General features: G+C 45.5%; 5 protein-coding genes across 5 annotated transcripts; 2 read left to right on the forward strand and 3 right to left on the reverse strand.

Annotated features, from left to right (window-relative positions):
- Nucleotides 1–144: 144 nt before the first annotated feature.
- On the forward strand, nucleotides 145–2,714 carry RhiXN_10189 (uncharacterized protein; the record flags this gene model as incomplete). The annotated part of the gene is made up of 5 exons (XM_043330005.1): nucleotides 145–349; nucleotides 1,965–2,243; nucleotides 2,298–2,332; nucleotides 2,384–2,556; nucleotides 2,609–2,714. The coding sequence occupies 5 exons, from the start codon at nucleotides 145–147 to the stop codon at nucleotides 2,712–2,714; spliced, it is 798 nt and encodes a 265-aa protein (XP_043184102.1).
- A 2,351-nt stretch (nucleotides 2,715–5,065) lies between these two features.
- RhiXN_10190 (F-box protein) lies at nucleotides 5,066–7,246 on the forward strand (the record flags this gene model as incomplete). The annotated part of the gene is made up of 7 exons (XM_043330006.1): nucleotides 5,066–5,095; nucleotides 5,170–5,294; nucleotides 5,361–5,457; nucleotides 5,519–6,196; nucleotides 6,258–7,068; nucleotides 7,125–7,138; nucleotides 7,199–7,246. The coding sequence occupies 7 exons, from the start codon at nucleotides 5,066–5,068 to the stop codon at nucleotides 7,244–7,246; spliced, it is 1,803 nt and encodes a 600-aa protein (XP_043184103.1).
- Nucleotides 7,247–9,033: 1,787 nt separating this feature from the next.
- RhiXN_10191 (Sugar (and other) transporter) lies at nucleotides 9,034–14,005 on the reverse strand (the record flags this gene model as incomplete). Its single annotated transcript, XM_043330007.1, has 17 exons — nucleotides 9,034–9,081; nucleotides 9,146–9,200; nucleotides 9,258–9,611; nucleotides 9,661–9,767; nucleotides 10,096–10,338; nucleotides 10,397–10,535; nucleotides 10,591–10,698; nucleotides 11,908–12,133; nucleotides 12,193–12,286; nucleotides 12,347–12,480; nucleotides 12,531–12,894; nucleotides 12,946–13,049; nucleotides 13,091–13,213; nucleotides 13,273–13,380; nucleotides 13,434–13,512; nucleotides 13,568–13,755; nucleotides 13,807–14,005. The coding sequence occupies 17 exons, from the start codon at nucleotides 14,003–14,005 to the stop codon at nucleotides 9,034–9,036; spliced, it is 2,673 nt and encodes an 890-aa protein (XP_043184104.1).
- A 3,407-nt stretch (nucleotides 14,006–17,412) lies between these two features.
- Nucleotides 17,413–19,005, reverse strand: RhiXN_10192 (uncharacterized protein; the record flags this gene model as incomplete). Its single annotated transcript, XM_043330008.1, has 7 exons — nucleotides 17,413–17,860; nucleotides 17,910–18,010; nucleotides 18,065–18,234; nucleotides 18,291–18,394; nucleotides 18,456–18,580; nucleotides 18,648–18,794; nucleotides 18,859–19,005. 7 exons carry the CDS (start codon nucleotides 19,003–19,005, stop codon nucleotides 17,413–17,415), a joined length of 1,242 nt encoding a protein of 413 aa, XP_043184105.1.
- Nucleotides 19,006–19,430: 425 nt separating this feature from the next.
- Nucleotides 19,431–21,343, reverse strand: RhiXN_10193 (uncharacterized protein; the record flags this gene model as incomplete). The annotated part of the gene is made up of 10 exons (XM_043330009.1): nucleotides 19,431–19,508; nucleotides 19,546–19,615; nucleotides 19,671–20,301; nucleotides 20,354–20,378; nucleotides 20,433–20,601; nucleotides 20,651–20,764; nucleotides 20,816–20,943; nucleotides 20,996–21,047; nucleotides 21,077–21,147; nucleotides 21,197–21,343. 10 exons carry the CDS (start codon nucleotides 21,341–21,343, stop codon nucleotides 19,431–19,433), a joined length of 1,485 nt encoding a protein of 494 aa, XP_043184106.1.
- Nucleotides 21,344–25,418: the final 4,075 nt, after the last annotated feature.

Here is a 25,418-nt window from a genome sequence, read left to right on the forward strand (position 1 = left end):
GTCCCCCTAATGTAGTAACCTCCCCGTGCATCTTCAATATGATACGCTTTAAATCGATCTGCTCTGCCACCTAGCTATCAACTAACCTCAGCGTCCCAGCTCGTGTCATAACATATGGTTGTCATCAACCGAACTCCTATCACTATGTCTCAGCGATGGCTGCTTATCCTTCAGTTTTGGCTAACTGTGTTTAGGCTTATAAACGCTGTATGCGGATCGGTCCTTGTTGTTTATCAAATGCAATTTTTGGACAGTTGGAGGCGCAATCCTCCTAGACAAGTTCAAAGCTATGTCAAAGTCCCTACGAACATCAACTTCAGCGTCTTCACTATCCTGTCACTGCAACTGGGTATGTTTATGACAGTGGTTCAGTGGTTTGAGGAATGCTCAAAGCTGTCTCCTTGAACTAATACTTGTTAATTTGAAAAGGGCTCTGGATAGCTTTGGTAGCTAATGACATATATATGTGAGTGATGGCACGAGAGCTGAAGAGCGGATAAGATTATTACCTTAAACAACAACAGCTCAACTCTCGACTTTAAATGGACTCAAACGTATATTGGATGTGCTGTAGTCCAGGCGAGTATGTCAGCAATCTCAGTTATTATTAGTGTTGCTGCAATTGGTAAGATCGCACTACGTCATCCTGAGATTCTACACAGTATCTGAACGAGCCATAGCTTTCTGGATGACTTGTGGATGGAAAGATACTACGAATACGGTTGCTGGCTTCAATAAATCCATATATTACCAACCAACAGACCCCCCCTTCCTCTCTTATATTCTTCCGATGATCCTTGGTGCGATGTGGTCATTGTGTTTATTAGTACTTGTTGCAGTCGCATCGTTACCCCACCGCAACCGGATGCAAGTATGGAAATACAATACCAAGGATCTAATCATGAGTCAAAACCAATCGTACGGACAGCCTCCGACCCTCAGCTTTGCTGGACGACGCCGTAGTGAGAATATTCGCACGCAAGTGAGCTACATGCTCCTGGAAATATCTTAAGCGCTTCTTGGCAAACGTTTTATTTCGTCGAGTAAGGTTAGCCACAGTAATATTATCTTATTATCCTATTATCAGTCATAAATCTTGCTCCAGCCCAGCAGAAACTAGAACATATGCCATAACGAGAAACGCATTTTCAATTATTTCGCTCGGTGCTCTTATGTTTCGAGTTGTTACGGCACTTCAAAAGGCTCAAAACGAACTTGGAACTCGTATTGTTTCGGATAACTGTGATAAATCCATCCCATCAGATCGCATTGATGTGATCTCTGACGTAGTCAATTTTCCCTTACGGAGACCGCAAGTACAAATAACGGTCAATGGGACCCGAGCACAGGGCTCAGGTAAGATTCCAAAGTCTGTCGGGTTGACCGATGGTCATGACTAGTCCATAGGGGTTTGTACCCCTCAGGGGAACCTCAGCATACTACTCACATGTGAGCCCAATGGCCAGCGGTTACCTGGCCCAACTGAAAGTCAGTGCCTCCTTTTGCAGCAGCTTCCAAGCGCTAATATTAAAGTATAGATAACTATTACAGACCGACCTTTTACTTCGAAGTCCTATCCACAGGAGGTGCACTTAATGAAGCCGACATGCCGAGTTTCTGGCTTATCAATAGGGGCGAGCGCTTCTCATCCGCCGAGGCCAGTGTCATAGCGAATGACCCCTCAGTGGGACTCGCAGCGTGGCTATATACACCATCTTGGCAACTCCGTCCTGGGTTTCATATTGAAGCGGAAGCACAATCAGTCACTAGACGTTTTTTAACTTCCCCATTATTCGGGATATCTTGTTGAGCTCAGAGCCGGTAAGCTGAAAAACTCAAGACATTAAAGTAAGCTTTGAACTGAAATCCATAGACTTACGCTCGCACGAATCTGTTCCCGATTGGTGAATACATCAATTATTCCGCATATCAAGTAGTTTAATCGACACTTATTATCAAAACAGTCGAAGTTGGCGCATTCGTACTTCCAAACAATACTTTGGCTACTGCGGCACTCCGTGTATCACGCAAGCCTGGTTACGCATATATGCGAGATTGGAAGGCGTTCAGTAGGATCGATACAGAACATCTAACAGATCGATATAGGGATTTATGTACGTATATTGATGATTACCGGGAAAGCACTGTGCTCGATGCCATTGGATCCATCGGTGGTTTATTCGCGCTACTTCAAGCGGCCCACATACTTCTGTTTGGAAGGCCAATGTTGTGGAGCTTAACTGGTCAGTGGGTTTGGCTCTTCACGACTTCCAGGACCATTTTGATTTCCTTCAAAGGTGCAAAGCTCATTACTCCATTCGGACTTTTCGGAGTATGTAGTTCCAAGGGATTCAAGCGCCGCCTGCGACAACAATATTACCAGTATGACACATCAAATAACTCGGATGCATTTCTGGTCGGAGATTTCCTGCGTGATTTTGTGATTGACCTTGGGCCGGCCGGCTCAAATGATAAGCTGCCTATAAGGGACACATTGATAGAACGTTCCCCATCAGTTTTCCCAAGTGACAAGATGTCTAACACATACACTCAAGTGTGAGTTTGTCCTTCTTAACAATAAGTCCTATCAAACCGTTTTTCTTTGCAGGTCACTTATGCCACTCGAGGTTCGACAAACACCCAGTTTTGAAAACAGCCTTGATATTAATGAATTGGCGACTGGTGCTCGTGAGAGGCTTGAAAGTACTGTTTGAGCCTGGTGTAAGGGGTGCGCGATATTCGTGTGTTAATTCTGATTTTATGCGCGAATCTCTCACGTGACAAGCTGGCAGCGCTGGTCACACTGACCCCTTTTCCCCCTCCGTATTGTTTGTGTCTGATTCCTAACTATATACTTTCATTTGGATTGTTCCGCTTACTCATGTACGAACCCCGTTGACCTTATAAGGTCCTGGGGGGGATTCTCTTATTCCTGTCTTCACTTTCGAACCACAGCAATCGAGTGTTTTATGGGTTGTCTTTACCTCGGCGACAAAGTCGTCATCGAAGTTCGTATTTACGATGGAAGTTAAGTAGAGACTTGCATCTGGACATTGCAAACCATGTTGGTTGATCGGCAAAAAGGTACGTTTCACGACAGGACTCATTGTAACATTAGTGTTGTATTATTAGTAGAATAAGTACACATTATCAAACATGAAGATGGTGCTGGGGTGTGTTGTGAATACTAGAACAATTCAGCATGTTCTTTGCGCAGCGCTTAGCTGTATGACTTGATATGTTACTTAGGATATATAAAGGCTCTCTATCGAGCCCTTATGAGGTTTCACTTATCGTCCACTCTTGTAAATACGAACGTCGATGGCGACCGTGTCGCCGAGACAATGACAATCCGTAAAATACTCGATTGTTGCGGTTCGAAAGTAAAGACAGTTATCAGAGAATCCCCCTCAAGACCTTATAAGGTCAACGGGGTTCGCAAATGAGTAAGCGGAGCAGTCCAAATGAGAGTGTATAGTTAGAAGTCAGATACAAATAATACCGGTAGCGAGAGGGGCTGAAATGGTCGGTCGGGTGAGCGTGGCCAACCTGATTATGTAAGGGACTCGCATAAAATAGAGTTAATATACGAATATCGTGCATCCCTTACAGCCCTCTATCCTCACCGTTGTTTACCACACTCGACTGTCTTTACATGTTCTATAGACATTTGTTTATTCTAGTAATATATACGTCTATATAGTTTTCAACAGGCGGCGTATATTTGATTGGCGTATGGACTGGGTTGATATACACAGTCAGCTGGAACCCAATTTGTTGGAGTTAGATGTTAGATACTATTTGTTAATCACACACGAACACCATATATAGGTAGTATAAAAAGTGGTAGGAACCAGGAATGAGTGAGCACATAATTATATGAACAAAAGAAAGAGAATAGGATATATATAGCCTCTAAAATCAATTGGTCAAACCAATGCGCAGCATGCTCCGAACAGAGTTCCTTAGAACATCTCCATACGCAAACGTAGTGCTAGCCCGAGGCCATAATTCCAATCTGTGCGGACGATGTCAGCGGGCTTAGTGAGTCATAGTTTGTAAGTCATAATTACCGGCGTCACAACCAGGAGTATATTCTCGAGGAGTGAACAAGCGATGGCATCTTCGAGAAATTCGACGCTGAGGACCAAAGAAGAAAGGGTAACAATGATACTCTCACGTTTACAGAGTTGTCGGGGTTAAGAGATGATGCCGAGTAACACAATTGTTGAGTTAGCCTATAGTCAGCAACGATCCTATGTTATTTGAACTCTAGTCTCAAATTTCACTCAATAGCCCTTGCTTCCAATGAAGTTGCGACATTAAAGCAATAAGAACACTTATCATATCACTCCTCGCCAGGTTTTTACATTCAATCAACCCCTGAGCATGTGTACGTGTGATGCCTTTTATTGCATGCGGACGGTACTCGACTAAAACCGTTGCGGTTCAGGAGCGAGCGGGAGGGCCATGCTGGTGCTAGCCAATATTGTGACGCTCTGGGGTACCACATGACTGTTAGTCGCCCTCTAATTTCCTTAGTTAGGAACCTCGGGTTGCGCAAAAGCTACTCAAGGTAGATAGAGTAAGTACCGCCTGACTAATATCAGTATCACTCTGGAGCTTCCCTAAGCCTAGGCAGCGCCACCATGGCGGCCCCACGCGCTCCTCTACGGGGCCCCGAAAATCTGTGGAGCGCTCCGGGACTCGCTATTGTCGGCGAGCATTCTGGAGCGTTTGGTATGACGCTCGGAAGGGCTCGTAGAGTGCTCCCAAGTGCTTGCCGAGCAATCCGGACTCGTCGGATCCTAACGAGGAGGTTCCCAAAACCGGAGCACTCCAGAGGGCTCCCGGGTTTTTGGGGCCCCCGTAGAGTCCTCAAACCCCCAGCAATTATCAATGAGTGATCGACATCTTATCCCGCGGCGTACTTAACCCATTGGACCACAGTTGTGTTCTGTCATAAGCTAGGGGGGCATAATCGGTCGCGGTGTCAGCGCTGCACCTGAATGACCTATGTCTGAACGTTCGGCGACGGCGAGGAGCATCCCCGAGCGGCTAAGGCATGGGCCCCGAATTGGTCACGAATGCCAAGGTAAAAAAAAAACATAGCCGCCAGCCAGTGAGAACTGGTGCACTCAATGTATATAACCCCTTATGATATCTCAGACAGGCTCGCGTAACTACACTAGATTCCCTCGCCTTTGCGTCAGCTATTATTCTTTGGCCGCAAAAATCGCGATCGGTTGTTTGGATCAGCGCAGACGCTCGGCGCTTCTCTACGCACGCGTTCTGTGAGTCCACCATTCCAACTATGATCGTAATGTTATGAGGGGCTGAGCTTACACACATGCAACTAGACCTCACAAGATGACATTTCTTGATATTCTACCGACCGAATCAATAATCCATATCCTATTACTGTTGCCACCCACCGACATAATAACATGTAAAGTGGTGAGGGAGCTGCTGCTTAAAGCGCGAAATATTTATACTAGTACTGATAATCATTCTGCAGGTATGCCACCGACTCTTTGAGATTATTAGGGAGTCTCCCGAACTACAATATTTGCTCCAACTTGACATTCTAGGATATGCCCCTCCACTGAATCCATTGAATGACTTATCATTCGGGGACAAGATCCGTGTCCTGCAAAGAAAGCACCCCGCCAGACCAAACCAAATGCAATTGCAGGACATGAGCCCACATGCGGTCAAGTTCGAATCCGTTGGGCCTCTCAGCGCCAATATTCGGTACTCTGGAGGAGTTCTGGCTGTCGGTAAACCATCTATTGACGTGACTAGACAGCTTCAGCTTTATCAGCTCGCATCCAACAACAAGCGTACAGATTTCTCATCCTTTGTTCTGCATGATTTGGGCGTGGAGACCCACGACTTTCGATTCGACCCTGATCTAGATCTGTTGGTGCTGTTAGAGAGAGTCAATACTCTTGTGGATGATGATACCGATCTCGAAATGAGGTTTCATTTGAGGTCTCTTAGCACGGGAAGACTTCATCCTCTTGCACCAATTCCGGTTCTCACGAGCACCTTCAAGTTCACAACAACGTACAACGAAGGAGGTTTTCAGATCTGCGGAAAACATATATCTGTCTTGTGTTACACGAACAGTCGCCTTGACAATTCTTCCCCAAAGATGTGTGTTTGGGATTGGACCACAGGGGAACTTATTACGGTAGAGTTACCAATACACGTTCATTGTGAAAGTCCACCAATTCACACTATTCTCTGTGCAGTCGACTGAGGTTCCAGGAAAGGAATTCGCGTTTATATCTGAAAATGCTTTTGTCGTTCCAGCAAGTCGCTATAAATGGGCCGGGTCTGATACAATCGGCTCATTGTTGGTCTACACAATTACCGACACTCATCCGGGAAATCGAGCCCGGCACATAGCATCCCTTCGCCTTCCAGCAACTTCGGCTGGGCCTTGTCACTCTCAGTGCCATTTCATTGCAACTTGCCTTCCACCCTCACCTATAGTACTGGATGGGCATCTCGTAATGATGCCACCGAAGCGAGTCTACGAAATCGGGCCAAGCTCGCACTATCTTTGTCTTCACATTAGAGCATTCAATATTGAAAATCTTCACGGCCAGATGGCCAACGGCATGCTCTTCATTCCAGCTTCGAGCATACATCATATACTGAACAGTATCACGAATAAGCACCTCCCTCCGAAGCACTATACTTGGGAAGGTTGGGCTAGCGGTACTTCCTGGATCAATACTCGGATACTACGCCGCAGCCCTAATTGCATCTTTGGTCATCGAGCAGCGCTTCTGTCGTTCGACCACAAAGAACGCGGGTGGCGGGTCTTTCTTTATGACCTACGTGCAAGCGTACGCGGCTTGAAAATGGAAGAATTTCTGAAGAACGAGGATGAGGGGCCATTCTTTTCAGACAAGTACCTCAACAGAATATTTTCCGATGCCGGAGCGGGCATTCCTGGACCCACAGTGGTAAACTCGTTCTTGGTATCTGAAGGAGAAGAATGGGACACTCACACGGATAGCATACCTCCGGTGCTAGCGGTCGACGACGAACGCAGTAAGTGATCTCTGAATGGTCTATGTTCGCAATCTTACCGAAAAACATCTTCGTAGTAATCACTTACGACGTAAGCTCTATTCGCTCATGGGCTACATCAGCCGTACTAAACCTTTTTTCTGATTTACAGGAAAGGCAGCTGAGAGGACTACCCGAACTGCATGTATACGAAATATAGATTGCCACCACATTAGTATACTATCAATTCTTTTATAGCGTCTAGAGTGCAAAAAATTATCAGATCATCTATTCTGACAACGCGCTTCCAATCCGTAAGATTTGCTTGAGAGAATTACTCTACGGCGCTGAGCTGCTTACTAGATATATGCAGTATGCATACGTTTTCAGAAGTTTTGACAAGCTCCAATATACTGGAAAAATATTTGAAATAATGGCAGTACGATGTCACACCACCAATGAGCACCCACGCTACGTATGCGCTTGAATTGTTCTATTTGTTTGTACAACACTGTGGAGCCTCGAATTTTTGGGTTATCAAAACAACCGCAAAATGATGCCGCTTCAGCGTTTTTCGTTCTTTTATGGATTAGCTAATCATACTGCATACATTTTCGTAATGTAAAACAATGGGAATGCAATCGTAAAACAACAGCAGAACGAGCGGAGTGCGGGAAAGTCAGCCACGAGTACTAGTCGATCTTACTCTCAGACTACACTGGTCGCGAACGCCGCATCAAAACAGTTGAGTTTCTGTGACTCGCAAAAATCCACTGTGGTTTGAAAAAATGGTATGATGATCAACCAAGTCTAGAGCGTTAATAAACTATCTAGCAGCCGGCCAACCAAAAAATTGACCGGAGATGTACATGTACCCCCTGTAGACGGACGCCGCAAGGCTATCGTTTATTAAAGTATCAAACGTGGAATCGACACAGGAACAAGGAGAAGAATTTACAGGCTCTTCTTGAGTTGCGGGCGAATCTGCGAGAACCCGATGTTCGTGCACATGCATTAAATGATTTGAATGATTTGAACCAAGGCCAACTCAACGTACCTGCCTTTGGTCCTACGCATGCTCAAGAACCTATCAATCACGAATTAAATAGATCTGAAGTCGAAGACGGTAAGTTCTCCCCTTTTCCCTGCTCACAATAAATTTTACTCAATCATTTTTTGAGGACTGGGCGGGTGGTCTAAGAGGTGATTGGGACATGCTACGTAAATGGTGAGCGTCAATTCTAAGATACAATGCTTGTGCTAAAATATGAATATATACAGTAACTCAAAGAGTATTATTTAGTTTTGCGACATGCAAGTGGCGGGAACCAATGTCGTAGAACGAATGTAAAAAAAATGCATTGAAAATTTTAGTGTAATATGACCACGTGTATGACCATAGACTTTCCCAATTTATCTGGAACATCGCAACTGTCTCCCGTCTAAGTATGGAAAATATCTAGTATATAGAGTGCGTCAAGCGCCTGAGTCTCATGTGCACCTATGTTCTACACCTCAAAAACCAGCGCAGAAGGGAACCATTTGCGGTCATTTTCAATAATTGCAAAGCCCTGAGAACAACCGCAAAACAACCGCAAAATTGGTTGTTTTTCGATCGTTTTCACGTTGTAAAAACTGGGGTAATTTTGATTTAACCAGCGGGTTTACAGACCTCATGTTGGAAAAATCCACTCATGGAATAGCACCAGTAATCTAGTAAGTTAACTGAGTGCTGGGTGAGCCCTTCACCTTGCCATTTAGCAACATAGACTCTGAGTTTATCAAGTTCTGGGCCTATACACTTGGGTCTTTGTCGATACTTTACATATGAAAGTCCAGCGATATGTTATTATCATGAATTTCTCCTCGCTGTAATAATAGGAAAATGCTACAAAATGAAAAGATAGATTAAACGTAATAAGAGAAAAAAAAAAGCGGGGTAGCAATAGTTTAAGGTATGGGTATCTCAAACCATACGCCCTAAAATAAAATGGAATCACACATCTGCTACATGGCATTTCGGAAAGACCCATCGGCCATTCTCGATAAATCAATCTACAGCCCAACCAAAAAGCATCATTGTACATAGCGACCATAGGACATATATATGAATGCTTACGTCGTTGTAGCCTGGTGGTAAGGCGCCTGCATCTCTCTCAACATGTACATATGTTCTGTTTGGTAAAATTAGACGAGCCAGCTGTTCATGATGCCGTTCTCAATCAACCCACCTAGCTTCAGAAATCGACATGCCAGATCCAGCTTCTGGGTTTCTGTTCGTGTATACCCCAGGGGCACTCATCTTCCCAACCCGGGACCCGTTGAGACCAGATGAGCTGGGCATGTCTGAAACATTTATCCGATTGGGTTCTTCTGTGAACGGTTCAACAAGCATTGAATCATTTCCGGGCGGATACCACCCCATTGGTGCTGCTTGGGAATCGTCCGAATCGCCGACCAGGTCAGTTGAGAAACGGCGCTTGGCTCGTCGACGTTTGACAAAAAGCAACCAAACGGGTACAGCAATAAGCGCCAGACCAGCTACAATGCTAACCACTATGCCCGCAATAGCTCCTCGACTCAGCCTACTAATATAATTTTTAGTATGTTTTGGGCCTTGTAGACACGACCTACCCAGAGCCTCCGGACATCACTTCCACATAGTCAATGAACAGTACTTTATTCTCTAGATTGGTTACCACCAATTTATGACCTCCATCCCCCATATTGCTGTGCGCATACTTCAAAGAATGGGTTTAATTTCCAATTCAATCGGTGGGCAGACTTTGGACTTACGAGTACTGTCGGTTGATGGGGATTTCTAGTAGAGCTATTCAAACTACTTCTGGCTGATTGTCGACCTTCACTTTGTACTGCCCATGAATTGGCCCAGTTCCTCCGTAAAGAAGTAAATCACTTCCTTGGAAATCAAGAATGGCCTGAGCGCCAGTAACGTTTGTTCGACTAGAGAATAGTTGATGGGTCAAGAGTTACATTATGAATGGTCATAGACCTACTGTCCCGCGTTGTTTTTGTATCCGTTTAAGTTTCGAAATTCTTCCCACGTACCAGAAGATCCAGGAAAGCTGAACATCGAGTCTTTGTCATCAATTTCCTTCCTTTGTGCATCTCTGCATTAATATCTATCAACGATTTGTTGTATGCGATGATGCGTTGCTTTACTTGCCGGTCAACGCTCCGGGTCCATACAATACAGTCGATATCGACAAACGGGCGGGCATTATCCCGGATTATATTAGTTAGGACGAGTGTGTGTATCGTATCAGTAAGCTGTTCTCTGGAAAACAACAACTTGAAAAGTTGATGTGAATTTATATGATAGAGTTAACCAGCGATGAAGTGGACGTACTTCTTGGAACAGTCCTTGTCCAGGGGCGTAGCCATCTGCTGGCTCAGACATGACCCCGTCAATTGATACGCTATAGAACCCATGGTTAAAGCGTTTTGCACCGTATATATACAGCTGTCCCGTGAAATTTAAGTGTAGCCTGAAGTTATATAGCATCAACGGAATGAACAGGCACGGTCCCAGAGCTGACTTACCGTTGAGCCGTTGGTTCGGCTAGAATGAAATGAAGCTCCATTGTATTTATTAACGTGAGGATCTTTTGTTGCTGGTAAATTGTATGAGTCAAGCCATTGCGGCTGGTACTGGATAAGAGGAGAGTAATCGTCGATAAGAACCATTCCTGGCTCAAGGTTGTTTAGGCTTGGCCTGCTCATCTTGGTTCGCTCAAGGCCTAGTCAAAATGTCGAAGTCGATAAATACTACGATGGCGGACGAGATGGCGAACCAACTTCAACCATTGCGATTGTTGCAACTACTATATTACCGAACAGACATGGCCCCATCGCCACAATGGCGGAGCGCGGCGATGCAGCGAAATACATCAACTCCGGCGACAGCGCCACCACTGCTAAGCATCCTAAATGAATCAGGAGCCAGCGTGTTATCGTAGCTCTGGGAATGAAATAATGGGTAAATTAGATAGATGGACTTTCAGTGTTGACACAACCATGGTTTCTCTGGCTATGCGACTAGACCAGTTTTAACAATAGTGTCTTGTCAGCACACAAGTGGGAATACCGTTTCGGCCAGCCTAACCTCGAATAATTAAGACTCGATAGCTTTTCTGGCGCAACCAGGCTATGCGCGCTTGAGAAGCACACGTTGATGCGGTGGTGGAGACAAAGGAGCTGTGGATCTGTGGATCTGGGAGGATCATTGCTCACGTAATCAGGATCTTGGCATCCATGCAAATGCGTCGGACCATATGGATTAAGTAAATATAAATTGTTTGACGGCCCGCACGCATCTTGTCTAATATTTCAGCATTGTCCCACTAGATTGAGGAGATAATCAACCTTGCCTAAAATATGGAGCTTGATTTCAGTTACCTGCGTCCAGCTGCTTTATCCTTACCTGGGTTATGAGTTCGAGCCTGTGAGGTGCTCTTTTGTCACATTAAAGCGATTACTATAGGCTCGCCAGCTAATATATCCTGAAAACAAACTTCTAACTCTAGGTCCATCAAAAGTAATGTCCTGTCCGGCTGATTGTTAGAGCAGCCGTTTTTATTTGAAACAGTCAGCTAGTATTGGCAGAATCGTCGCGCCCACATTGGTTTGTGCCACTGTATCCAATCAAGGGGCTTCGAATATTGTACTCTTCCACGAGAATAGATTCATTCATTAATTGAAAAAAAAAGTCTAAAACCGAGGCCGAGTCTTTGTTTACTTCCTTCCCTCACGACTAGAATTCTTGTAACAAATACATCCATTGAAAGTTACATAACTATTGATACAAACTAAGAGTCGCTGTGATTTGTACACAGAGTATATATACACAAAGTGACTCACGGAGATCCGGGTTCATCTCCCCTTTCCCTTATCTGCTTCTTTGCAGCTCTCAGACGTTGGGATGCCCTGATGCCAAAGTCATCTCTGAAGATGAGCTTGACTTCCTCGAGAGACAAACCGGAAGTCTCAGGATAGCAGAAGATACAAAACAACCAGCCAAGAAAACACAAACCGGCATAGAGTCCAAAGGCACCCGATGGTGTAATGGCGTGCATCAAAGATAGATCTGTAAGTAGTAGTGATTCAGTGTATGTTCCAGAATGTGCTTAGAGATATTAAACGTACAAGTTGCGCCTATGACAAGGTTGGCCGCCCAACATGTACTAGTTGCAATCGATGCTCCAATTCCACGAACCTCAAGGGCAAAAAGCTCGCTTTGCTATTAAGGGATTTAGCTCCAAAGCCTTGAGCTTGGATTAAATACGCAGTCATAGCTTACCTGCCATGGGACGTTGCCTAGACCCGTTGCATATGAAGCAATATAAAAGACCATAGAAAACAGGATGATTCCACTCCACGTCTTCGGGTAGGCTGTGCCTTCAATGAGTTCACCACCGGTACTCTTGGTCAAATCTTAAATCGAAGCTTAGTGCTATTACTCCACAAAGCTGCATAAAACTCACAGAAGAACGATATTGAAGCAAGTGTGAGGCCAAAGATCATGCCTGGAGGTGTGAACACCATGATCTTACGACGGCCAACAATATCAATATACTTCAGAGCTACCAATGTGAAAACAAAGTTTGTCCCGGCAACAATTAAGCCAACAGCCGTCGGTTTGTCGAACCCGATGCTCTTAAACAGAGTGGCGGAGTAGTACATGAGTGTGTTGAAGCCGCTGAGTTGTTGAAATGCCTGAAGGCCGCAAGCAACAATGAGCGCACGGCGATTTACTGGTACTACGAGGATGCTCTTGAATCGCTGAAAGAACGTAGTGCTATTTTGGATATCAATGCTCTCTTGAACGGAAGCACGTAAAAGCTTGACCTACACTATAAATTAGTCAAAATCCCTTTTTTGTAGATCTAGGTCACAGACCTTTTCTTCCACTTGCTCAGTCGTCGCATAAGCGTAGATTTTAGCCATACATTTGTGTGTCTGCTCCATGTACCGCGTCGTGCCGTGATGCGAGCTATCGAGGCCTGTTAGGAATAAGCAACCCTCAATGGAACGACCGACTCACGAGACTCTGGTAAGAAAGGCAGCATAATGAGTTGTAATCCGGCTGGGATGGCTCCGAGGCCAACCATCCAGCGCCATCCACCCCGGGAAGATTCGAAGGCAGCGCCAATACCATAAGCGACAACTGACCACCTATCATCCCTGATCAGTTAACTTAATTTAGCAAAATGCTGTAGACCGTACCAGTAATAAATACCGAGTTCACGGTCACCAAACGACCACGCAGCTTCGTCGGACTGAGTTCAGCAATGAAAAGAGGGGCCATGCAAGCTGCCAGTCCAACGCCGATACCTGGAAAGACATTAAAACCATTCAATCCGCTGGGATACAAATGTAGCGCTTACCAATGAGAAACCGACCGCCGATCATGGCAGTGACTGTGTGACATGCGGCCTGGCCAATCGCACCACCAATAAAGATGACCTTTTTAAGCAGAAGTTAGATCTAATGAGTGCATGCGGTGGTGGAATAATCCTACATTTGCAGCGGCAAGGACTGGTTTGCGGCCAACAAAGTCTGAAATCATGCCCCCAGCGAGACCTCCAATGAGTGCTCCAAGGGTTGTAGCCGATGTAATCAATTCTTTCTGTGTATTGGATAATTGCGCTGGGCCAAGGTCAGATCCAATGCTAACTAGGGCGCCGCTAATAACTCCAGTATCATAACCTACATTCTTGGGTAAGCAAATGCAGCATGATTAAAAGCGGCATAACTCACCGAACAAAAGGCCTGAAATACTACTGGCAAGGACCAGTATCCATACAAACATCGTTACTTTCTCCTCGCCTTCTGCGCGAACGGCCTCTTCAGATATCTCTCCTGTTGCCTGGTCACGCATAACTTTAGAGACAGGATCATCAAAGTTCTCATTGTGTCGAATTGAAACTTTGGTATCTTTCCCTATGCTGAACGACATGGTGAATATCAATGCGGTCGATCAGGGGCAGAAAGAAGAGAAAGGAGGGCGGATGTGGAGGTGTGGAGGTGCGGGGATGTGGGGTGGTAATCTTTTATTACTTATAATTTCAAGGGCGGTCAGGAAATGAAGTTCTTGTGAGAGAGCGTGACGTGAGCCCAGTGTGTCCGGTCCGAGTTCCGAGTTATACTTGTCTCATATTCCAGTATAATTGACCGAATAAAGCAGCCTAGAAGCTTCTTGGTCGTCGATAAATCCACATCTTTTGACAAAACGAGTCGCCAAGTCGTTCGCATAACTGTTCAGTCGTATTTGAAATGTAGTTGCTCATTCCAACGGATGTCGGATCGGCATCCGGGACTCACGTGAAGCGATGATGACATAGTACTACGGTACAAATACATCCCGCCTCGTTTTCATAGGCCCACGCAGGACGAGAAGAAGTCCTGAAGGTCAAATTGTAATGCACCCGCTAAAATTAGGGTGCCTCCACTGGACACGGACGTAAATCTTTTACTGGAGTTGAGTTGAGCACGCGCCCAGTCGAGTGTCCATTGAGTGGTTGACTCGATGTAGTTCTCGGTCATTCTCACAATCCGTTTGGTCAGTGCTTTCTTTAGGGGAGCCTTGTTATTCTATCATAGTAATGGAAATGAATCATATAAAATCTGTTCCTGCACCGGGCTTAGAGTAATCCCGCTGATTTCGCTTGGGTGCCAGATTTGTTTGACACGAATTGGGATTCATTTCAGCTGGCCTAGATGTAATTCTCTGAAATAAACGTCCAGCAGTCGTCATTGGTGCCGCAGTGAGAATCATGGGGCCGATGACGTCTTGGGAAATGTACATCCTCATTTATCGACAGTCAGTGTCGGTGTCCGGAATGCTTCAAGGAGAGGGCAGTGCTGGTCGTGTATGATCTTTTAGCCGTGCCGCGCAGGGCAATCATAAATCAGATGCAAGGTTGAAACAACCCTGATTCCGTGAAAGGAGCACAAAAGAAAACAAACCTGAATTCGTAACGAATAGACCTAGTGGAGAGGCACATGATTAAATGGAAAGCAAGGCTTTCCTCGAAGCTTTGAAGTTCGAAAGAGTCTATTGGGTTGAAACAGAACACGGAAACCTGAATTGCATGTCCATGGGGGCACAGGCCGTATGTTCTACAATCGTTTGATCCTCTCTATTGTCCCACAACTAAAAAAGGGAGATGACCGCGTCCGCAATCCAGGGCAGCAGCAAGATTTTAGAAAAGCCCCCTCCAAAAGAGCAAAAGAGCAGATTCTTTTAGCCATATGGTCTTCATGAGTTATGGAATCAAGAATTCATTCGGAGCATTGTGTCATTGGTAGTGTCATCGAGCCCAATATGACTCCGATCCTCGCTTGCTTGGCTCCTAGTAAAAACCAGATTTCGATACATTCTAAACCGGCCGTACACTCACTCATGTAAAGCGCTCTACCTTTAGAACGAAGGATTGACGAATGTAATAGATGACGTCGAGAATAGTGATTGTGAGAACAATGACGAGTTATCACATTAACCTAATGAATGAGGGTACTGAAAACAGAGGCAGGTAGGAAGTGCATGTATGCCCCGTGACAACGTCACTGTTCCGACTAGCTAAGTAGAATCCAACGAACTATACACTCCGGAATCCCCCGTGTATGCGCCGAAATGTTACTCAGGAGGCCCGAAGGGGATACAATCGAATTGCCAATGTTGGGCCATGGCAATTTCTGAAAAAAAGGACCTGGATTTCTATCATCGGATTACGGAGTCCGCAAACAAGAATGCCATCCACGTAGCTAAATCGAGTCCCCTACCGGCGTTTTTGTCCTTAGTGGATGTTAGCCGGTGACGGTCTTCCAAGATCCTCATGACCTCACCCAAGTAAGTCTTGATAACCCCAGATTTATCGGCTGCAGTTTCCCTGAGACCCTTCACAGGACTGCTCAGTACGGATGTCACTTGTTTCTTACACTCAAGTTTGCATTCGACAGCCTCTGATGCTCGCTGTATGATCCGAGAACGCCAGGTCAACAGCGCCCAACCGGAACATTTGAATGGCCCCTTGAGCCTTTCGATTTTCAGCACTGTTGATTGTCCTTATCACCCTCCTCAAATCCCACTCTTCCTAAAGGTACATCACATTGATAGACTTTCGAGTTCCAACCCTTCTTAGATGCTCCCCATCGAAAGGATTTAGTGTTGGTAACGACAGGACGCAGTATATCGATCATCGTATTGAACAACTTCGTATATAACATTGAAGCTAACCGAGCTGATGAATTACTTAGGGAAAGCTACGGTGATATTCGCGGCAAGCCCTGTCTGACGCGGAAACCATATTCGACCCTATTATGCTAGGAAACAATGGTAATGGGACTGCTACGAGATCTCCCAAGGACTAGGCTCTTGCAACTTGACTTTACCAAATTTAATGTATTGATGACAAATATTGATAGCAACACCACTCGTTCGATGTTAATGTCCTATTACCTGAGTGCACCCTCGGAATAGGCACCGAAGTTTCTACTACATATCTGACTTGGTGTATATAAGTCCGGTCCATTTCTGAGATCGCCTTGGTTAGGGTCTTGCTTTGCTAGTGAGGAATAAGGGACGTAGTACCCTCCAGACGAGAGCAAAAGAACAACCAAGGATCACAGCTAGCACTAGTTTGGGCCTAAAAATCAGGGTCGATTTTCCCAACTTAGTCAGTACTGTGTTAGTATTACAAGGAGGGCCTCTTGAAGCGCGTTTGAGGGGATGACATCCTGATTTACAAGGGCTTGACAGAGATAACAATCTTACGGTACTATTAAACCGGTTTAATCTCGAAGTCTGAGTGGACTTCCTAACAGCATGGGTTTGCCGATTAGGTCTAGATGTGGTACCTGCCCATGAGCTTAAGGAGCTATACCTCACCCCTCGAGTTGGGTAACATGCCAACTGACCGTTGTCACTCCAAAACGCTCCCATATACACATATTATAGGACAGCCTTGAAGCTTTACGGCGATCTATGTGTTGTCTGACTGGGGATAAAACACCTACATACGCGCCCAGTTGACCCCAACGATGCGTGAAAGGCAACCAATTAACCAAGGCTAATTCTACCAAAGGATCGTATGCCTCCCCATACATGTGCTATAAAAAATACACAAATATAACGTAACCTCTCAAAGATATAGGAGAAATGAAAACAAATACAGCCACGTTTGTATTGAGGCACTGGAGGTGGTTGGTTGCGGTGGTAGCGGCCGTGTCGAGAATACCTACACATGACAAAATGAGATCTGTTCCCACAGCAAATAAGCTTAAATAGTTCACCTGATCGTACATAGGAGGCAAGGTCCCTGCGTCAGTCTCATGTATTGAAGTTCTATCAACGGAGTTCGTCAATCAGTGCTCTTGTTTAGCCTGTAAATTCCCAACCCACCGGTCACCAGGGCTCATGGGCACAGATGCCCCGAATTGTGAGCTCAACGCATAGCTTGATTCACCGGATCGAAGCACAGGCAAGGGTGCAGCCAACACGTCGGCTTTCCTTATCGCGGTTGATACGCTGGGTGTATGCGTGCTGGGATATATTGTGCCGCCTTCAGTATATCCGACAGGTGGTTGGCCGGAGTTCTCCATGTATGGTGTGATTTGTACTTCGTTATTCCAATGCGCCTGTGTTGATGTCACCGAGGACATGGGTGGAAGTTGATCCTCCGATGGCGCATGCCGAGCACGTCTTCGTCTTCGGATGAGGTACCAGCCCAGAATTGTCAGCACGACAAGCGCACCCAGTACCCCTCCCACCACACCACCTATAAGGCCGCCATTGGAACCAGATCCGGACTTGCTGGTTACGGAAAGTTAATAACAAGACCAGACTAACGATTGAAGCTCACCCAGGGGTATATTCTGCATAGCCTATCGTCAAAGATTTTCCACCCTCAAGATTCGTGAGCGACAGCGTATGATCTCCGTTACCGAGACTGCTAATCGCAAACTGCATCAAGGGAGTTTCAACACCGCACATCATTGATATAAAAAAGAAACCCACCAGCGTCACAGACGGATGTCCAGCAGCAGCCCTAGTCGCATTGAGCACACCCCAGTCTTGGCCATCAATTTCTACTCCAAACATCCCAAACGCCGGACCAACACCGCCATATACGAATCTCAGGGCCACTGAACTGGAGGGTCGCTTTCTCACCCGGGGTATTTGTTGTACTAGTTTTGAACTGATCAGGAGGCCAGAAGCCAGAACTTGGTTGATATTGACATACTGTGCCGATGAGTTGCGATATCCTTGCAGTTGAGTTGTGTAGTCCATAGGGAAGTGTATGTGAACTGGTCGTGCGAAACTAGTGTCCGCCGAGAATCGTTAGACCTAATCCCCACCATCCGATCAACTTGAACCACACCAAATTAGAAAAAAATAGTTCACTCACTCATCAACTTCTCTCGTAATCACTATATAATCAATATCCACATAATCTAACCCATCTCCCTCCCGAATATTTGTCAACTCCATAGTATTTTCCCCGTCCGGTAATCCTTCTTTGCTGAACAACAGCTACGCGATGGCGGAGGATCAGGCTTTCGGGTACATTTCCGCATACGTTGGATCGGACCCAGCTTACAGTTTGAAATTGGTTGGGCTGGCCGGATGGAGGGCGCCCCGACACGGCAGGGTTCTCTTCGCCATTCATGGCGACGCGGTAGTAGCCATGGTTGGACCGCTTGGCGCCGTAGACGTATATCGCCGTGCCACGAAATGTCAAGTTTGCCTAAAGCAAAAAAAAGCAGTAAACAAATGAATGATTTAAATAGTTAGTGATTCGGATGGCTCACCGTTGCACCATCAATATTCGTGCATTGAAACGACTGTCCCTGGTACTTTGCAAACTGGTCATCGAAGCTAGAGTTAAACCCATCGTCCCAGGTGGCATCGTAACGAATCAAAGGGCTTGCATCGTCCAGCGTAAAGTTACGGAGCATAGTAAAGGAAGGGCAGAGGGGGAAACTTTTGGAACCTGCGGAAGTCGTAGTGTTTTATTGCTCCCAACGCTCTCTTCCCTCCCCTGGCCGATCTCATCCAGGACCATCAGCCTTCGATTTTAGGGAATAGAACCAGCTTCCCAGTGTTCTTTTTCTATGAGTATGAAGGTCTTTCCTTTTTGGGTCATGTCGGCCACTTGGAGACGCAAGTGTGTATAGGATTGTCCGTCTGGGAACTACATAAATTTAACTGGAGACAAACAATGTGGGAGCGCTAACGATACCAAACAAACCTAAAGTGACAAATGACAAATGAGATAAAACAATATGAACAGCCGGATATCAACAATCAATGAACGCCTAGAAAGGTGGTAAACAAGTGGAATAATCAATGCGATTCAGCGCAAGATAGAAATGGGGTGTGTTTAAGATAGAGGTTGGGGCAATCGACGGTTAGGGAACGGTTCGGTTGCCTTGATAAAAAGCAAATCCCAGTAAGCAATCTGTCGAGCGAAATCGAACATATTGAACTAAACATACTTGGTGATAATCCGGAGGCAGCATTCCGGTGCTCTCGTCCCCGCTCGTACCGGACATTGGGCCCCAGTCCCTAAGACCAACAATCAGTCAAACTTACCAACAGTTACGCTAGAGCTACTACTCACTGTGCTCGCTCAGGAACTACCATCCTCGACGCTCTGAGCTCGTCCTCGGTCATGTTGCCTCGGCTACCGGTGTCGACGACTAAGACCGCACGGCCTTTGGGATCAGGAGGAGGAACCATTTGATGAACGCGAGGATCGGCTTCGTCTTCCTGTGTAAGCGTGCTCAAGGCCTGATGGTGCATCTCGGGCCGACCGGTGCCTCCATACGCCGAAGCAGCACCAGCGGACGACCCATCCCCGCCACCACTCCCACTGACCGAGCTGGGTGAGTACATGCCCATCGGGTACGTAGTTTGGGAAGGAGGGTTCTGAGGATAGCTTCCCGTATACGCCAGATCGTTCGCCCATGGCTGGCTGTTTGGTACCGAGCTCTGTCCATCCCATCCTGGTCCACTGCTGGCAGGACCGTATCCGGCTGGAGGAACGTCGTACGCCCTGGTCTCGGTGTTTAGCAAGTCGACGCCCTCGCTTCTCTTTCTCCTCCGCATGAACCACCAGACGGCTGCGATAATTAAGGCAAGGCCGATCACAACGCCGCACACCGTTCCTGCAATGATCGGAGTTTTGGCCTTTCCTCCAGGATTGGATTCGGACGCTTCGCTCGCGGAAGATTGAAGGACTTGGACGTAGTCTACGTCGAGGTATTTGCCACATTGGTGTTAGTGACTGTAACTTGTGAGTACCTGGACCAAGACCGTCTGCGTAGTACTGATTGTGAACAGTTGTCAGGGTCCATCCTCAATCAAACGAAGAGAAACGTACGAGTAACACTCGGGAATGATACCCGACCGTCGAACCATTCATGCTGACTACCGGGTGATCATTGACTTGGACGTTGAAGGTCCCATGATCGTCCAGCGTGCCACCGTAAAGATAAACCGCATTTCCTTCAAATTGGACGGATGCTGTGGCGCCGGCAACATTCGTCACACTACCTTGTGTTGGTCACATAAAACTGGTCAAAACTAAAACACACTTACTGCTCGGTTTGCTGGTAGTAATCAACAACGGAAGTACCCGAAGTACCCCACTGCTGACCCGACGGTGTATAGGACCAGGCAGGATCAGAGTCATCTATAGTTATGTTCTTGCCACTGCAAAGCCATTTTAATGAATTTGATACCAAGAGCCGGGAGCGTGCTTACACATCATCATTCGATGTCCAAGTGATGAAATCGATATCGACAAACGATCGAGTGGTACTCCCTCCGTTATCGTTGGTGAGTGTGACGGTGTGAAGACCATCCGAGAGACCAGTCCTGGAGAATATGGGCTATGGACTGTGTCAACACAAAGGCCACACAAACAAACCAAACTTCACTTACGAATTGGTAAACTCCATCACCGTTCGATTGTTGGGGTGCATAGCCATCGATCCTTTGAGCTTGTTCCCTGTCGATAGTTACAATAAAATTCCCATGACTTTCTCTCTGGCTCCAAAGATCCATACGTCTGTGCCGTTGAACTGGAAGGTGGCCTAGGTGCAGAGGATGAGATGAGCCGGAAACGAAGCGGGCTTTGCTTACCTGAGATCCATCTGTCCTGCTAGAATGAAAGGTCTTGCCAAGATATCGGTCGGTATAGGGGTCTGCGGCCAGGTTGTATGAATCAAGCCATTGGCCCTGGTAGGTGATGAGGGGAGAGGTGTCGTCTATGGTCACGTTGTACGGCATGGTCGTGGTGGGGAGCAAACCAGCTGCTGCAAGCCCAGACTTGGACTTTTGATTCCAACACCTCGACCCGTGCTGTGATTAACTGATTTATAAATTTAGATTTGGCAGCTAGGGCAGTCGACTTTGAACCTGTGGTAAGGATGGAGCTCACCTAGATAGTTCCTTCTGCTATTTATGTCTTTATATAAATTTGGAGAACACCGTGGTGTAACACACGCATACACAAAGACAGGAAGTAGCCTAGCAGAGTCGTGAGAGGCAAGAGATGAGTGTTAGAACAGAGCCCTTCAATTATTGTTGTTGGAATGTGACCGGGAAGCTCGGCCAGAAGGTGCGGGACGTGAGTCCTGATTAGCAGAAAACATCTTCTCAAGCGCCCACATCACTTCTCAACACTGTGGGAAGCCTTGGCAATCAGCCCAAGTGCCGGACACTGATAATGAGTGGACTGAACCTACGCCCCGGGGTGGCATCTCACGCGATGGTGGGATGTGTGTTTTAATGTCTTGTCTATCTATCTACATGTATGCGTACATGCATCGTAGCCAGTCCTCGATGCGCTAGGAGTGGGGGAACCCGGGGCCGCCTTTGGCGGCCTATGGGTGTCGACCGGGCCACCCAAGGCCGCGACCGTCTGGATCAAAGACTTGAGGTGTCAGAAAAGGACTTGGTGTGTTGTGTTTGTGCATCGCATGGGGGGATTGTGAGTAGGGAAAGATTTTGGGAAGGCAGAGTTGCATCGTATCTAGCGCTTGGTGGCTAGTCAAGGTTGGAGTGAGGATGGCTCACGTGACCAACCTCTGCACCCTGGCCAAGTATCTCAAGTGAGTCCTCCGCGTGCTGCGGTTCACTTGTCACCATTGATTTTCAAGTGACACATGCATACTTGTGCCAAGTAACTCCCATTTTCAAGTGCCTGGACAAGTTTGACAGGTTGGGCCAAGAACTATAAGCTGCCCCACCAGACAAAGTATCCATATTTACATATGGCAACTCCTGATCATGTTGATATCCTGTGTATTCCATTTCATTCTGTAGAATTCACTTGTATTTGGCTGATATCAGCGTGGCTAACTGTTTTTCCAAGACCAGGGAGTCCACATGAATGCAAGTGAGAATATGAGTGAATTCATCAGTAATCATGTGGATAAACTGGTCTAGTTGCAGTCTAAGGGTTCTGCAAGCAATGGAGATCATTTACTTCACTATTTGTTGTAGACACACATATACCAGGGGAATTTATCCCTATTTTCTCAATTTTGAACAAAAACAAACAGACAACATTTTCAATCATGTGACTTTGGCGCTTATATCATATGCTAAGCGCTGAGCCATCCCCATCCGCGCTTAATCAGCATACATAGCCCTCCACCTATGATGTCATCATGACACGTCAGTGACATGTATGCATGAGTAAGGCCAACTACAGAGCAGGGTTCTTATTGGTTATGGTATTGGACATAATGTATTTGTAATTTGCTGTCCCTTGTAATATATAAGGAGGCCAACCAACCATGGTAATACCCAGTTCAATTACCTCTTGTTGCATCCACTCAGTGTACAAGGGCCATACTGTTATGGATATGACATTTCTCCATTAATCTGTACTTATTTTATTAATTACACTAGTAATCTTACAGTAAACAAATGAGATAAAGATGCAAACTAAGGTTTTCAAGGTCCCTCTATCCAATAGCAACCTTCACAAACCTATAAACCTCAGGAATACCCTCAATATGCAATGCCTTTTGCATATATGCTGTTTTCTCACTCATTTAAATATATTAAATTCAGCTGAGTAGATAAACAGTAACAAGTAATATCTCTCTTGTTTGTAGTATTTATTATTCAAGATTATATCTTGTGGCTACACACAGAAATATTCAGGGTCCCCCCTGTTGCATAGGCAAGTGCTCCAGCGCTTAATCAGCGCTTAAGCGCTGACACACTAAATGCGCCTTTTCTCCATCACCCGGGCATCCCACACTGCCAAATTGCTTGCGCTTAGGTACGCCTGTTTGTGCGCTCCAGAACGCTGGATCAAACTCCCAAAAGGACAACATTTGGGAGTTATGCCCCATTTACTGTAAGTACCCAATGCAGCGGTATCTTACCTTTGGGACTGTTTACTCCAAGGATGAAACACTTAGCCTTGGGACATCTAAGGACCCACACAGGTAAATACTGCCTTGGGGCAAACATTGCCTTGGGGCAAATATTAGGATCTGTTGTTTGTTTACTATGTACCAAGGTATTGGCTCCCTCAAGTGTTTCAGTTGCCACATGTACCTCCTGTACCCCCTCTTGGTATCAATCATGTATATACTTGTTTGTGCACCTTCTCAGGGTATAAAAGGACCCTGTGAAGACGCTTCTAATACATCCACTTATCCATTTATCCATTTATCCACTCTTATATATTAACATATACACACAAGCCTTTAACAGCTTATCTGCGCATTTACTTTAGTGATTGACTCACTGTAAATAGCATAGGAGGTTATTTGGCGCACTAAGACCATAGGCCAGTCCCAACAGACACAGGGTAACCTATTAGTGTACTTACTGCAACCCTGTGCCCCTTGACTGTCACAGTTGTTGAGTTCAACATTGAGTATAGTGCAACAATACTGTAAGGATTGTTGTGATTGAGTGATAGTGTTTCAATCCACCATACCCCCTATATTGTAGATAGCTTTATCTACAATATCTCATAAATCCTAGATATATTTTAGGTAAACCCCATAAGTCTTAAGTCTTACTTAAGCACATATAAGTCCTATACTTATTAGGCAAACCCTATAAATCCTGTACATTAGTCAGGTAACCCTCTTACTTAAGGTACTATCCCAGAGACCTTAAGTATACACACCCTTAGTCACTTAGGCTTAAGTAACATTAGTCTAAGGTACTATACATAACCAACCACCTGCACTTCATAGTTGCTAGACTATTTGTTAGGAGTTGTTATTCCTGATAACCTAGCTTATATTGTGCATATATTCTGTGCATATATTCTGATTCTTAATACTAGTTCTCAGTTACTCCCATATACATTTTGTATATAGTAATTCTTTCTTACTCCTGTACTTACACAACTCTTAACAGACCAACTCATATGGTGTAGGCTTATCAGGGTAGTGAGCATTCTGGATTGGTTTGCTTAGTGAACAAATACATTGTCAAGCTTGACATCCCAGATATCAGTGTTGAAGGTAGTTTGGAGTGTTGCAAGATAGGTGTTTCAACTCTTAAATCTGATGCTGATGAACGTCTAGACTCCTTGTATTGATTACCGGCAACAGGAGTCCTTTGTCAGTAGATATTGATGAATAAATACTTATTTGATTGGTATTATCACCTCTGCTTGGTGTAGTTGGCTCTTCTGGTACTAGACCATTAATTCCAAGATCTAAAACTAACTCTGCTTGACTAATAACTGGTTTGTCATTAGCTGATTTCTCAGGTAATACAATTTGGAGCTCAGTGTCAATGGCGCTTGACTCAGCGCTTATGCATAAGGCCATAGGCTGGTAGTTGGGACTTAGATTTCTAATTTCCAACAGCACTAGAGATTCAAATGCGGCGTTTGCAGCAACGCTAATGCTTGGGACTAACATTTCCTGTGTACCCAATGAGTTGTATTCATGCAACAAGTTAGAATCTTCCGTGTTTGCAAATATAATAGGTAAGCTTGTATGGGCACTGTCTGGTTCTTCACTGGTATGTACTAGCGTCTGCTTGCTAATCCAATTCCTTAGCTGCTTGGAGTGCAAACCAACGTGTTCATTTGTATCTCAGAGCTGATACACTTGGTATCAAAGCTTGGCGTAGGTGTATTATGTTTCATTCAATAATGCAAGCTTTCCAGAGGCTTGTTCAAGTCTTGCGTCAATAGTTTGTAGTTGATTGTACTTACAGACAATGTCAAAGAATCCATTGAACTAATAGTCACGCTTCTTGCACCATATTGATTGAAATGTCCTTGAATATACCTGGGCTAGTAGTAGCATAGCTGGCTGAACTTATTTTAGTTGATTCAAGGCTGCAAATTGTTTCAGACAATGCTGAGTAA

The sequence above is a fragment of the Rhizoctonia solani genome, chromosome 11 (genome assembly GCF_016906535.1).
Source record: "Rhizoctonia solani chromosome 11, complete sequence".
NCBI classification, from domain to species: Eukaryota; Fungi; Basidiomycota; class Agaricomycetes; order Cantharellales; family Ceratobasidiaceae; genus Rhizoctonia; species Rhizoctonia solani.